Source organism: Barbus barbus (genome assembly GCF_936440315.1).
Source record: "Barbus barbus genome assembly, chromosome: 18".
Taxonomy (NCBI): Eukaryota; Metazoa; Chordata; class Actinopteri; order Cypriniformes; family Cyprinidae; genus Barbus; species Barbus barbus.
Window position 1 is genome coordinate 20,892,439 of NC_136746.1, and position 14,729 is coordinate 20,907,167.

The 14,729-nt window shown below is 35.4% G+C and overlaps 2 protein-coding genes and 1 pseudogene across 4 annotated transcripts; 2 read left to right on the forward strand and 1 right to left on the reverse strand.

Moving 5' to 3' along the window:
* The first annotated feature begins 105 nt into the window (after positions 1–105).
* Positions 106–4,249, forward strand: LOC306884322 (complex I intermediate-associated protein 30, mitochondrial-like; annotated as a pseudogene). The gene is made up of 5 exons (XR_013785931.1): positions 106–358; positions 1,093–1,657; positions 2,975–3,158; positions 3,473–3,547; positions 3,706–4,249. The product of XR_013785931.1 is annotated as a complex I intermediate-associated protein 30, mitochondrial-like (transcript).
* On the reverse strand, positions 4,174–8,837 carry nusap1 (nucleolar and spindle associated protein 1). 2 transcript variants are annotated; one of them, XM_079440072.1, is made up of 12 exons: positions 8,647–8,837; positions 8,278–8,343; positions 8,051–8,191; positions 7,742–7,931; positions 7,504–7,587; positions 7,230–7,342; positions 6,786–6,836; positions 6,400–6,563; positions 6,070–6,230; positions 5,864–5,986; positions 5,622–5,745; positions 4,174–5,135 (listed from the first exon to the last, which is right to left on the reverse strand). In XM_079440072.1, exons 1-12 carry the CDS (start codon positions 8,719–8,721, stop codon positions 5,048–5,050), a joined length of 1,380 nt encoding a protein of 459 aa, XP_079296198.1. In that variant the 5' UTR covers positions 8,722–8,837; the 3' UTR covers positions 4,174–5,047. The 2 variants fall into 2 exon arrangements, with proteins under 2 accessions (XP_079296198.1, XP_079296199.1); XM_079440073.1 differs by having other exon boundaries at positions 4,566–5,135; positions 7,769–7,931; positions 8,647–8,813.
* Positions 8,838–8,976: 139 nt separating this feature from the next.
* Positions 8,977–11,793, forward strand: oip5 (opa interacting protein 5). Its single transcript, XM_079440074.1, has 5 exons — positions 8,977–9,317; positions 9,474–9,540; positions 9,638–9,760; positions 10,398–10,479; positions 10,612–11,793. The coding sequence occupies exons 1-5, from the start codon at positions 9,086–9,088 to the stop codon at positions 10,696–10,698; spliced, it is 591 nt and encodes a 196-aa protein (XP_079296200.1). The 5' UTR covers positions 8,977–9,085; the 3' UTR covers positions 10,699–11,793.
* Positions 11,794–14,729: the final 2,936 nt, after the last annotated feature.

Below are 14,729 nucleotides of genomic sequence, written 5' to 3' on the forward strand. Positions count from 1 at the left end.
ATTATAATGATATTTGTTAATCGCTAAATGTGATGTGCGCGCGAATCAACTGCGAGAGATATTTGTTGTCGGTAGGACCATAAGCACGTGTGCTTGTTTCAGGTAAGGACAGATATATATGACGGACCGTGATAGCTTGTTTGAGTGGTAGTAAGACGTAGTTGCTTTTCATGCCATATTTTATGTTATTTCGTTAATTTATGTATTATTAACTATGATTACACTCGGTGTTTTAACATAGCTGTAACATGTAACTGTCATTAAAACATCTAATCACGCAGTGGGTCTTGTATGTTGACTTGTGAATGTCATATAAAGTCAAATGAGATTTATTCCTATTGCTCATCAAAGTCAACGTGTAAGTGTTGGCAACAAAAAGAGACGTCTGTAAGATATTCAGGGATTTTTGTCCCGCCGTTGTGGGTTTCAGTCTTTTGATCGCAGGAGACCCCCCCAAACTAAAACTTCAAATGCAGCCACATAGTTTCATGTATAAAGACCCAGTTAATCCTAATTAAAATTGATATACCGTGAACCAATTAAAAATATTATTTGGAAAATATTTACTGTTTATTAAGTTACAGTTCTGCATTTGTTTGTATTAACTTAAGTACTGTATTTAAATATAATTTTTATTATTTATTTATTTTCATCTATTTTACTTATTTATTTTAATCCATGTTTTGTTTTCAGAATCATTTTAATTTGTCTTGTACTATTTATCTAGTTATTTTTGACTATATAGACATTTAGAAGCTATATAGATGCCCTTTAAATTTTGGGATGAGGATGCATGAGAACAATTATATTTGGAGGTGTGTGCTACCTAAAAAACTGAAAACCCCTGCCACAGAGCAACTGAAGTTTTCTATTATTTTTTCTTGTTATTTAGGATTATTAATCCGGATCTGAATATTTGTAGAAATACCACCATTAAATTCTTATTCTACCTTGCAAAGTAAACCCCCGCTTTAGATGACAGACATTTTGTGAAAACATTAGAAAACATTAGAATTCAGAAGATCAACCGACATGATATATGATGGTAAAAAAAAAACGTATTTCACTAAATATGTTTTCATTTTTTTTCAGGATTCTACTGAATGCCTGATCTGATTGGAAGAGCTACTACAACCAAATGGCTGTATCAAAGACAACATTAAAAACTCTGTTTGGAGTTTATGGTGTCATTCACAGACTGACTCTGTTATTGCCATCTACCCTGAGATACTCAGTTATACTGAGCACCAGAAGCATCTATGAGCGTGATTACCGCAGACCAGGCCAGCCTCCAGACACCCGCTGGCCCTGGCAAAAGATACAATTTGATTTCTCCTAAGGTGTGGAGGGTATCAAGAAGCACATTGGGTTGTTGAAGGATGAGTTTGTCCAGCGCTGGACTGGACCTGAAGGAAGGCCGTTAATAGATCACATGCTGGAACAAACACGTGTCCAGTGGGAGTTCCGTGGACCGGAGAGTCTCAATCAGTGGGTGGTGTCATCCGATCAGGAGATCGGGGGTCGCAGTGAGGCATACATCAAACTGGGCAAGAACAACACCTCGTGTTTGCTGTACGGGACCTTGTGCTCCACACCTCCCAGTGATGGAGAGACTCGATACAGTGGATACTGCACTCTGCTCTCCAAACAACCGCTGGTCAGTGCCCGAGATCTAGCACCCATTATTCAATTCCTTGTCATCATCTTTTAGACCTCTTATGCACTTTTCTTATTTCTGCATGGGTTAATGACTAATCTTTGTACAGGACATTGATAGCCACCAATTTATTTGTACAGCAGGTATTAAGAGCTGATTTTAAAAATGTTATGGAAAAGTGTTGATGAAACTGTAATATTATGACTTATTCCATTTAAAATTGTATTTCCTTTGCTTGGTAAACTCCCATCTGATCTGTAAAAATTGCATGAAAAACAAGGTTTGTACAGGGTTTAGATTAATCTTGGATTTGCACTACTATTCAAAAGTAAAAATTTTTTTTAAAGAAATCTCTAGTGGTCTCCAAGACTTTGATTAACTTTTGATTTCATAAAAACCCCCAAATATTATTACAATTTAAAATTAATGTTTCTATTTTAATACATTTTAAAATGTAATTTATTCCTGTGATGTAAATTACAGCCATTACTCCAGTCCTCATTGTCACATGAATGATCCTTCAGAAATCATTAATAAGCTGATTTTGTTTGTAGTACTCTCTTGACAGTGAATGAGAGAGACAGACAAGAGTTAGTGGTTGCCCAAGCGGTCCTCTTTTGTTGTCTGAGGATGCGTTGCAGTTGTCACAGTAACTCTACTCTCTCTCAACTTCCACCAGGAATTCGGAAAATGCAGCTGGACTGTCCAGTGCAAACTCATTATAACACATTAAAGTAATTTAAATTAAACTTATATACACATGTAAATAGAAATAGACATACATAAATACATAACAAAATATATACAAATAATTTCATATTTTTATGACAAACTCTATGCAGCAGGGTGGTCACAGGTCCATATTAAGAAACATGTCTTATTATCATCAATAATTCAAAACTTGTGCTGCTCAATATTTTTGTGAAAACCTTGATTTTTCATGATTCTTTGTTCTTTGATAAATAGAATGTTCAAAAGAACATTATTTATTTGAAATAGAAATCTTTGTAACACAAATGTCTTCGTGTCACTTCCGATTAATGTAATGCATCCTTGTAATATGTTATAAAACTTTCAAAGTTTTGAATGGTAGTCTATAGGTGTTTTCAATTTATAATTGTACAATTGATAAAGAAAGTACATTGATACACTATAATTCACGAGTTGCATGTTACATAATAAGAGTATATTAGAAGGGAGCAGTATTGAGAAACACAGCTTTAGAGTTTATTTGCATAAATTTGCATGCATTTAAAGTGAGCACTAAAGGAGCAATAATATGTCATTTGACCTTTACAACATTCCTTTCTTTTGCAGGCCTCATTTGACAGAAAAAAATACTTTGACTGGTCAAGTTTCAACACGTTACATATGCGTATTCGGGGAGATGGAAGACCATGGATGGTAAATGTGTCTGCTGAGACCTTCTTTTCTCATCAGAGATGACATCTACAGTTACTTTCTCTACACTAGAGGGGGACCCTACTGGCAGGATGTCAAGGCAGGTCTTAAGAAATTTACATGAACGAACATCTAGAATACACTTCATCTGCAGTTCATATGAAAGTGCATCCAAATCAATCTGTTTTTCACTACTGTTTAAAAGTTTGGTGTCAGTAAGAATTAATTTTTATTTTTTAATTATTCAGTAGAGAAACATTGATCCTTTTAAATAAAAAAAACCATTTTCATATAAATGCTGTTCTTATAAATTTTATTATTAATCAGAATCATTAAAAAAATCTTAACCACAAACACTTGGCAGTAATATTTAGTCCAAACTTCTTATCTGTTAATTGTGAAACACTTTTACAGATCCCGTTCTCCAAGTTTTTCCTTTCCAGTCAGGGAAGAATACAGGATGACCAGCATGCCCTCTGGTTAGATAAGGTCAGCATAGCTTTGTCTCCTTATAGTTTATTTAGTCATTTATATAAGCATTTAATCTTTGTTTTTATTTTTCCTCTGTATATATATTTATGAGCATTATGATGCAGCTTCTTTATAACATCTCAGACTGTTAAATCAAAACTTGTTTGTGTTCTTAGGTAAGTTTTTACGGTATTGGTTTTACATTGGGGGATAAAGCAGACGTCCCATTTCAGCTGGAGATTGACTTCATTGGTCTGTGCAATGACCTTGCCCACTCAGAGGAGTTTGCATACGAGCTTTACAAGAGGAACCTAGAGATCTAATTGGATTAAACAAGATTCAGCAATCGTAGATGACCAGTGTTGGGGAAAGTTACTTTTAAAAGTAATGCATTACAATATTGCGTTACTCCCTAAAAAAGTAACTAATTGCGTTACTTAGCTACTTTTTATGGAAAGTAATGCGTTACGTTACTTTTTAAATATGAGCAGGGCTTGATTGTTTTTAATACAAGAAATTACATTAATACAAATGTAAAAGCCCTGTATCTTGTGAAGGAAAAGTAAATTCACGTCTGTAAAGTAAAACTCAGGATAAGGTTTAACACTCTTCGGCAATAAAAAAAACAATGAAGCACAATTGTTAGTTTATCAAAAGTCATTGTTGCTTATTAGTATGGTTGAACTGGATCATCAAAGGTCAGCAGCAAAGACATTGGTTTATAAAATGGGATTAGATACATATTTAATTATTGCAGATTTGCGTCATATTCTGAGTTTGCATTTCACTGTTTTAATTCATTTTGATGAATACTAAATCAGTTTTTTGCGAGTGGGATGAATTCATGCACATTCACATTTAGATCTATAGTAACAGCATGCTCACACAGCGCACTGTCAGTCAATAAATGGGGAAAAAGTAACTCAGATATTTTCTTGTAAATTAAAAAGTAATGCGTTACTTTACTAGTTACTTGAAAAAAGTAATATTACGTAACTCGCGTTACTTGTAATGCGTTACCCCCAACACTGTAGATGACAGACAGACACCAATTTATTAATAAAAACTTCAATGGACGTATTTTTTGAAGGCCAAAATATTTCGCACACACAAAATGACCACATTTAAGACAAAGTAGTACAAAATGATCATTTATGAATATCGCTGAAGTTCAAATAAACATTTTGTGACCAATGTTTTGAGTTTACTGTTTTTGTCTTTACAGTTAATTAAAGCCCAGTACAAATAACCAGTCATACTAAAAATACATGAGGGCAAACACTTTCTTTTGACATGTATATCAAAACAATTTAATAAGTATAATATCCTTATCTATATATGGATTTAAAAAAATGAATGCTTTAGTTGGATGACCTCACATCATACTAAGCATATTAACCTAGCAAACAAAAGTGTTCACAGAAGAGCAAAATATGTACAAAAGTTTGGAATAGAAAAGACAAAAGCTAAACATGTACAGTGAGAATCTAAGATAGCAAAACAGTAAAAACACTGGAGTTAGGCCATGACCAGCCCTCGCCTGGCACCCAACATATTCTCTTTCTTTTGTTTTCGGTCTTCTGTGTGCTTGGCACGTCGCTCCTCTCTGAAAATTAAAAGGCAAAACATATTCAAAGTGGAGAAGTTTCATTTCAGATAATGAGACAGGAAATTAAAATGTATGCTAGAGTTTAAAGGTTTGGGGTAGTACGATTTTTTTATGTTCTCAATCTCTTATGATTACCAAAGTTGCATTTATTTGATCAAAATACAGTATAATAAATAACATTGTGAAATTGAGTTACAATTTAAAACCATTCTAATATGCTAATTTGCTGCTTGAGAAATTTCTTATCAGTTTTGAAAAAAAGTTGTGCTGTTTTTTTGTGTGGAAACCTTGTTACATTTAAGATTTGAATATAAAGTTCAAAAGAACAGCATTTATTTGAATTAGAATTTTTGTAACAATGTAAAAGTCCTTAGTCACTTTCAATCAATTAAATGCATTCTTGCTGAATAAAAGTATTCCCAAAGAAAAGAAAAAAAACTGACTCGATTGAATACTATGCACAACTAAAAATAAGCATCTCACCTGGTTTGAACTTGGTGCTGTTTATAGTTTTTCTGGTGTGAAGGAACAGTCACACCAGAATCAGTGTGAGCAGATTTATTAAGAGCGGTGTTCTCCTGTTGAGCTCCAAAAGGCTTCAGTTTTCCTGCAGATGTAAATGAAGACAATGAAAAGCAAGCAGATACAATTCAGTTCAAGGAAGCACTGCCTGACGTGTTAGTTCTGGGCATGTAATTCATACATTTGTCTGTGTGGGGACATACCTTTGTGTGGTTTGTAGGCAAGTGGACGAGAGAGACTGGCTTTCAGATCAAATGTGGTGTTCTTGGTGACACCAGGGGTGCCTGACATACTGTTGTTCCCATTAAAAACAAATGGAGTAACTCCTGCAAAAAACAACAACAATTAAAACAAACGCCTCAAAATCTTTTTTTTAATTATTAGTGCAATGTAATGGCATTACTCTTACCAGGTGTTTTGATAGCACCAACACTTTTATTAAGATCGGGTTTGGTAGGAACATTAGATTTCCTCCCTGGAGTGGAGATGAGAGGGATGAGAGGAGACATACGAGCTGGAGTCTTTACCAGCGAACGCTTGTATTCGTTATCGTGAGTGGTTTGTGAGAACCTAGAGAAGGAAACACAGCAGTCAACATTTAAGTACAGCTGTAAAAATTGGTTCTATTATAATAAACTATGTTCTATTTAAACATTTTAGTTGTCAATGCTTGGCTTTAGCACCACAATTTTAATACTAAAAGCTTTAAAAACATAAGCAAATTAGAGCCCATATTTACCGGACATTGATTTTATTAGTGGCCAGGATAGTTGGCCTGAAGGTGGTGCCATCCTTCAAAGCAGACTTGCTGGCAGACTGCTGAGTGAGCCTGCGTTTTTCTGCCAATGTTTTTTTCTCCTGCACTCCAGGACTGAAGAGAGACACTCTGCTAGCAGGCACCTTCTAATGGGAGACCAAAAAAAGTTTACTTATGATTCAGGTCAAAGTTCCAGAAAGAACATACTTGTTTGACTCACACAATTTACAATTCTATTTGAACAAGATTTTTTTTCCACAAAATTACATTATTTGACAACTTGATAAGGTATGTATGCGAATTCACAATGAATCATATGACACACAGATTGATACTACAGCTGATATTCAAGCTGTTTGGTGACTTACAGTTTGAGCCTTTGTTTCAACCGACTTCATCAGCGTCTTCTCTGACAGAGTCTAAAATTACAAAAAATAAATAAACCACTAATAAACAAACCATTTGGAACTCAAACACCTAAAAATAAAAATATTTGTCACATTTGCTCATCCTTATGTCGCAGCAAACTTATTTTCTTCTGTGGAACTTGGCTTGGTTTTATTTTTTTAATAGTGTTTCCATTTTTTCTCCAGTGGAAGTCAATGGAAACCAAAACTGTTTGGTTACCAACATTCTTCAAAATAACTTCTTTCATGTTCCATAGAATAAAATAAGTCATACAGGTTTGGAACGATATGAGGGTGAGCAAATGATGACAGAATTAACATTTTTGGGTGAACAATACCTTTAATGACAATAACACTGGTTATTATTATTTGACAGGCAGGCCAGGGTTTCACTCTCATTGTTACCTTCAGCTCCTTGACAGAGTTCCTGAGCACCTCCATTTGTTTGTTCTTCCTTTGGACATAAGAATCGATGGACTCCATCTTTTTGAAGTGAGCCTCATGGAGTTTCTTGAAGTCTAGGGAAGAGTGATTTGCAAATACATTACTCAAGGGCAGAGCTCAGAATATTTGGTTACACGTTTAATGCTCTCAAGTGAAACACTGAACTAAACAAGAACAAGAAACTGTCTTTTGAATAATACAGGAACTGGAAAATATATAAGAAAGATCTTATTACTTGGAGTTGTCGGCCGTAGTGCAGGTTTTCTCTTCATCAGGCCCTCAAGACGAGGGATTTTACCCACTGTTCTTCTCCCTACACCTGCAATATATACATTTTAATAGTCAACACCACATATGTCGTGTAGGAACAAGTCACAAGGTAACTTATCCATCTCATCTATTAGATCTTAATTAAAAGGTTATTTAATGACATCTACTCTCAGTGAGCAACTTAAAATCAAGGCGGTTTTAACCTTTAACACTTGTCTCTGCAGGAGCACCTTCAGAGTCTGGATTGGTTTCCTTTGATTCTAAAACTTTCTCCACAGGATCTTCTTTAGCAGATGTTTCAGGTGGAACTGGTGTCTCTGTGTCCTTGGGTGAGGACACCTTCCTCCTCTTGGAGCCCTTTCGGGCCTCCTCTTGTGCAGGCTTTTCTATATTCTAAATATATATATTTTTTTAATTAATTACAAAACGGAAGACGTGGATATAACTAAAAGTAAAAGATGAAACCGTCAAGATTGAAAATAAAACTGCAGCCTGCATATGCTCACGAATACCTGACCAGTGACAGGTGTGGAGTCACTGAGCTTTCTCTTGGCAGTGCGGCCTTTTCCCCGGCGCTCGGTCACAAACGTTGCAGTGTGCGCGCCCTGCTCGTCCACGGCTGCGTGCGCGTCCGCGGTGGATGCATCATTATCCTGCAAACAAAGCAATGCAATTTTGTTACAGCAACTCTTCCCATTTCAGAAAGATTATGAAGACAATGCACAAAAATAATACTCACATTTTCAGATGTCTGCTGTTGTTGCTGTGAAAAGTGTTCTTTTAAAGCTTTCACCAGCTTTTCAGCCTAGAAACAAATAAGAATTGAGCATTTAATAAAGTAGATTATATTGTAAGTCGCTTTGGATAAAAGCGTCTGCTTAATGACCGTCAGTCACAAACTAACTAAATGAAAGGTTTGTGATTTGGCTCAAAAACGCCAACAAAACTCAAAATCTAAAGAAATGTTACCATACTTTAATTAGTACAGCGTTCGTATTAAAACATATTTAACGAATCTACATTCACTCATGCAAAATACAGGTCATTTAGTAACGTTACACATGGAATGGCTTAAACAGCACCGTTTACCGTAGTAAACGCGATTTACCTTCATATTTGCTTTCAGTCCAACCTCTTTCGCGAGGCGCTGCAATTCCGCATATTTAAGCGAATCCAAATCCATATTGTGGATAAACTCAATGTAAAATCTGCAGATTATTTATATAACTGTTATACTGAAATTGACGCCTCTGTGATCTACAGCTCGGTTTGTTTAGGTGGGATTGCCGTTTGAAAAATAACGTGTTTCAAAACCAGCCTTTTCCACTAGATGATTGGTTGAGAAGCCTATGACGACGCAACACTACATCCAATAGGAAGTGGCGTTTATGTCTCGTTGGTTTTCATTGGCTTAAATGCTTCAGCAAAGGCGGGGCTTGATTAAGCAGTTTAGGGCGCCATCTAAAGCTCAAGCTCATGATTGAATGAACGTGGTTGCGTCTTTTGAATTTATGTGAGCAAAAACAACAAAACTTGCGTATGTAATCATGTCGAGCAGCACTCGAAGTTTTCTCGAAAGCTCTTATGATACCGGTTCATGTGACTCGACACAGACTAGCTCAATTGCAGAACAGCTAAGAGCGGTGAAGGACGGAGAAGTCTGTATGGTAGACTATAGGAACTGCAGTGTTCTGCAATGCACGACATGCAACACAGTGCTTGGAGACTCTCTCGGCATCTGTGGGGAAGTCCAGAACCTCCAGAGTATCATTTGTTTGAGTAAGTTGTTCTAGGAATTCTTTTAAAAGCATGCAGACTCAAAATTATGACGATATGAATGCATCCTTGAATACTTTTGTAAAAAGCACCAAAGACCAAACACGTGGCAGACTGTGTTGTGATGATAACCACTGCATTTAATCTTTCCCTTTGAAGAAGTTACTGAGGATGTGAGGGTAAACAAAAAGCTGGAGATGAGTTTGAATGGTCATCTGGCTTTCTCGTAAGTATTGCTGTGTGTTGATCTCAACCGCTTCAGCTTATGTCCATCATGTGTATGTGCTGGATGTCCCATCATCCTGTGGTTTCTCTGTCTGTAGGACCTACCAAGTCCTTCACTGTGCTGGCTGCCATGGCGCCGTTGGCCTGGTTGTTCACTCCACCCCAGAGCACTTGTCTGCCTTACGAAACCTCTTCCTTTTACGAAAAGATCTGATAAACTGGTGGGTGTAATTTGTTATAATGTCCACACAAACAGAAGAGCATTTCTTTATATTTATTTATAAGGAATGGTTCACCCAAAATGAAAAATTGCTAAAAATCTATCCACCCTCAGGCTATCCAAGATGTAGACAAGTTTGTTTCTTCTTCAGGACACCTTTAGAGAAATGTATCATTACATTATGGGTGCCGTCACAAGCAGAGTCCAAACAGCAGATAAAACATCATCATAATCTACCAGTAATCCACACAACTCCAGTCCATCAATTAATGTCTGTGAAGTGCATGTTTGTGTGACTGGAGTCATGTGGATTACTTGTGAATTACTGTGATGCTTTTATCAGCTGTTTGGAATGTCATTATGCCGGCACCTATTCACTGCTAATGATCCATTGGTGAGCAAGTGATGTATTGCTAAATTATTCAGAATCTGTTCTGAAGAAGAAACAAACTCGTCTACTGTCTGGATGGCCTGAGAGTGAGTCAATTTTAATTTAAATTTTTGGCTGAACTATTCATTTCACTTTTTTTAATGGATTCTTAAGTAAAATTTTTGCTAATGGTTGCATCGCTTTTAATAATGAAAATTGAAAAAAATAATTTATAATTGTTTTAATTTGACAAATGTTTACATTTTAGCTACATGCTGAGAAGTGGCACATGTGTTAAAGCCTCCAAAATCAACTTCAAACACAGACTCATGGACAAAAATATTCAAGAGGTATTTATGCCCATAAATATTCACTTTATTTTACAGAAGGGGATCAACATTATATTATAGGTTGCCTTTACAGCTACTCAACTGTCAACTCAGTTGGGTTAAACATTGTGATTTTTTTTCTCCTCTTTTTAGCTGAAGCAGGATTTAGAAGCTCAGCTGAAGCAGGTGAAGATTCTGGAAGGAATGATGGAAAAATTGTGCACACACAATGTAAGCTAAAGAAATGCCAGACATGGAATATGTACAGTTATGTTATAACCGCTGAAATAAAGTGTATATATATTTTTGTATTATGTATTGAATAACAGTTTTATTCTTTGGAAATGTTTAAAATGAGTGAAATACTAACTAGATTGGTTATTGTATTTCTTTATTTACACAATGTGCCGAGAAAGGAATTGTATAACAGTAAATAAAAGTATATATTGCTGCATTATTAAAGAAAAATGACTAATCTAATCTCTTACACTACCAGATGAATATAACACTGAAGAAATAAAACACAACACATGTTTATGATTGGCACCATGCTGCTTTTTTTATTGCTAAAATTTAATTTTTTTTGTACAAAATCATGCGGGGCGCATCTGTAGTGCATAGATCAGACTAAGCATAGAGTTTCACATTCAGAGGCAAAATCAGCAACGCAAATCAGGTCATCAAAGCATATAAACTTATGTTCTGCACTATTTGCATTGAACATGAAAAAGAACTTCTCATTTTATTCCATTTAGACGTACTGTATCTTGCCTCTTGAATCACAGACTTGTTACATTTTCATCATACAATACTCAAATCCCAAAAAAAGTAACATTTTTAATGAATACATCTGTGAATAATTTACAGCAGCGATAATCCTTTGGAATTTCATGCATTTGAAAAGAAAGTCACAACATTGGTCCACTCATAGATTTAATCACATTTCTGCATAAATATGTTCAAGCAAAGCTTAATTATTTCATGCAGCACAAAACATTGTTTTATCCACTTCTACCATGCATCAACAAATGTTTTTTGCACTCTTCTAAGAAAAATACTAGTTAATTCCCAATGGATCTTTTTCATTTTGTGAATGTATTGTGGTATATTGTTTACCCAGGATTCACTGAGACAATGAATCATCAGTGTGTCACAAACTGCTACCAGAACACTGCTCATATTGCTGTTAATGAAAATAAGCTGTAAATATACATACAGCTTATGTGCATCCCACAATGGTTTGTATGTAAACATGCAAGGTCGATAGACACTATCAACTTTCTTCCACCTGTCCAAAATAAAAAAGGTCTTTCATATTTGTCAGACCCTTGGTGCTACCTTCACATATTTATTTGGTGTCAACGAATAATGGGGCTGTTAACAGCTAGTTCTACCAAATATGAGCAATGGGATGTTCTGGATAAAACACTTACCACTGTCATAAATATGCTACAGATTTCTATTTCACAAACACCACTGAACTATTCGACACTATAATTCATGCATAAACTGATTATTGCTTCTAAACGTTGAACTTAATACACATAATGGCTTGCATATCTTTGAGTATATTTAAAAAATATAGTTTGCATTCCAGTCATTGAGGTATTTATCTAGATTACAATGCTTTGATAATTGCTTTACGCCACTTAATATACTACATGTTACTTTAAAATCTAGAGTTTCTGCTACTAGGAATAATCTACCCACAGCTCTAGTCTGAGACAACATTACCTGATGGAGAATGCAATATTAGAGGTATGAATGCAAACACAGTTCTAGGTTACCCTTTCTAATCAGGACGAGAATACTTTAGTCGTCTTTGTGTCCGATTATTACAGACCAAACAACGTTTCAGGATCAACCGTTTCCAAGGAACTATCTTGAAACGGGTATGAAATGAAACTTCACTTCTTCTAAGCCACCGAGCCAAATTGTCTGCCCGTTAGGGACTGTCGTTTTGATCTGAGTCAGCTATTTTGGGCCCAGAACTTAATTTTGCACAGTACAAACTAGGACAAACTCACACAGAGCTTATGAAACATATATATGTATTTCAGCATGGCTAGCTGCACGTCAATACCAACCGGCATTTTTCTAATCCTCAGCATGCTACAACACATTATTATTAACTAATAGTGATTACCTGTGAATAAACAACTGTGTTTGCCGATTAAAAACTAAAACGAACCAACTCGGCATGAGTGAAAATGACTCCCCTAGTCGCCTCTTAATCAGATCGATCAAGATGTAGATGCTGCATCCATGGTGGTTACTAACTAAATCATTATCTGCCTATTTTATTTTCTAAACGACTTTATTATAGCATATACTGAATGTCACTACGACTATTAAACTCAGCAAGCATCGCTACCATACATGCATGGCCATGTTTATGCTGGCACTACAAATCCCGCCACCCTAAAGCAAGCGGATGAAACTATACATCATTTAATGGAAGACATTGTTGATTTTGTTGTTTTTGCGAACAACTTGTCACTTGTTTGTACAATATACATATTCATCTCAAAACAAGACAAAGGAAAGAAACAAATATTGCACATTTCCCACACTGAGGCCTCACTACTCTTTCTCCCATGAAAATTCATACTCTGTACATGACACTCTTATTTCTAACAATCCATATGATAGAAACTACTGTACAAACGAAAAACAAAAACTGGGTACATTTTCTCAACAAAGATGAAGTTAAATTCCTATGTTCACAGTGCACTGTTGCTGAGGACCGAGCACAGGCTGTGACCAACTTGCCATAATCTATTTTAGATGATACATTAAAACATACTAAACTATTAACAACTATTTAAAAATGTTGTGACCAGGGTCTAACATTTAACCATTCTACTGCCTTTCTTCAGGCCTAATGAGGATGATAACCATGAGAATGTTACTGAATGAAAATGACACCTTTATTTCACTCTGTATATTCTCAAATAGATACTGGCAGCCAAATCATTGGAATAATTAATCAGGTTTGTTTAATGGTTTTGATTTTATGTTTTTATGCTCACTAAGGCTACATTTATTTGATCAAAAACACAGTAAAAACAGTAATTTTGTAAGATTATTACGATTTGAAATGTAAAAATTGCTATTTATTCCTGTAATGGCAAAGCTAAATTTTCAGAATACATTGCTCCAGTGTCACATGATCCTTCAGGACACAATCCAATATGCTGATTTGGTACTCAAGAATTTTTTTTATTTTTATCAAAATTGAAAACAATTTTTGCTTCTTAATGATTTTTAATGGAAACTGTGACACACTTCCTCGTAAAAGTTCATTTAAAAGTTATGATAAGTATGATTTAAAAAAAGAAAGAAATTAATACTTTTATTCAGCAAGAATGCATTACATTGATCGAAAGTGACAGTAAAAACAATAATGTTACTAAAAAATTATTTCAAATAAACGCTGTTCAATTGACTTTCTATTACTCAAAAAATCCTGTAAAAATATGTCATGGTCCCAAATCTACAGCTGATTTCAACACTAACAACAATAATGAAGAATCATGTGACACTTTGCCATCACAGGAATTAATTACATAAAAAATAATATTTAAATAGAAAACAGTTACTTTAAATTGTAATAATATTTCCTAGTATTACTGTTTTAGTGTATTTTTCATCAAATCAATGGTGAGCAGAAGAGACTTTTTTCAAGAATAGTTAATCCACCCTCAATACCATGACTGAGGTGCCCTTGAGCCCCCAACTACACCCCGGGCGCCGCAGCATAAATGGCTGCCCACTGCTCCGGGTGTGTGTGTTCACTTTGGATGGGTTAAATGTAGAGCACAAATTCTGAGTATGGGTCACCATATTTGGCCGTATGTCACGTCACTTTTACTTTCATTTTTAAAACATAATTATTTCAAACTTTTGGCCGCCAGTGTCCAACCAGTGAACTATAAGGTCTCTATATGATTTGTGCGATATTCCAAACCTATTAATAAAATAACATACATGAAGTGAAAAGAAACACACTCACTTCTCTTCCAACTGATTTCCAAACCATCTGACAATGACTTATTTACATTACTGTGTGAAAAGCATGTGAATATAGATTGATCGGAGTGCTCGCTGTGTGGGTCTGAGCTGTGGTAACTTCTGAGGTAGTAAAATAATTATATTTCATTATGTCCTGCATCTCATTAGCGCCCCACCCCCACTAGAAAGGTTTAACTGTGGAATTTATAAAGCTTATGCTCAGGTCAGTGTGCCACTGTCTGTCTTGGTTTGTCAGT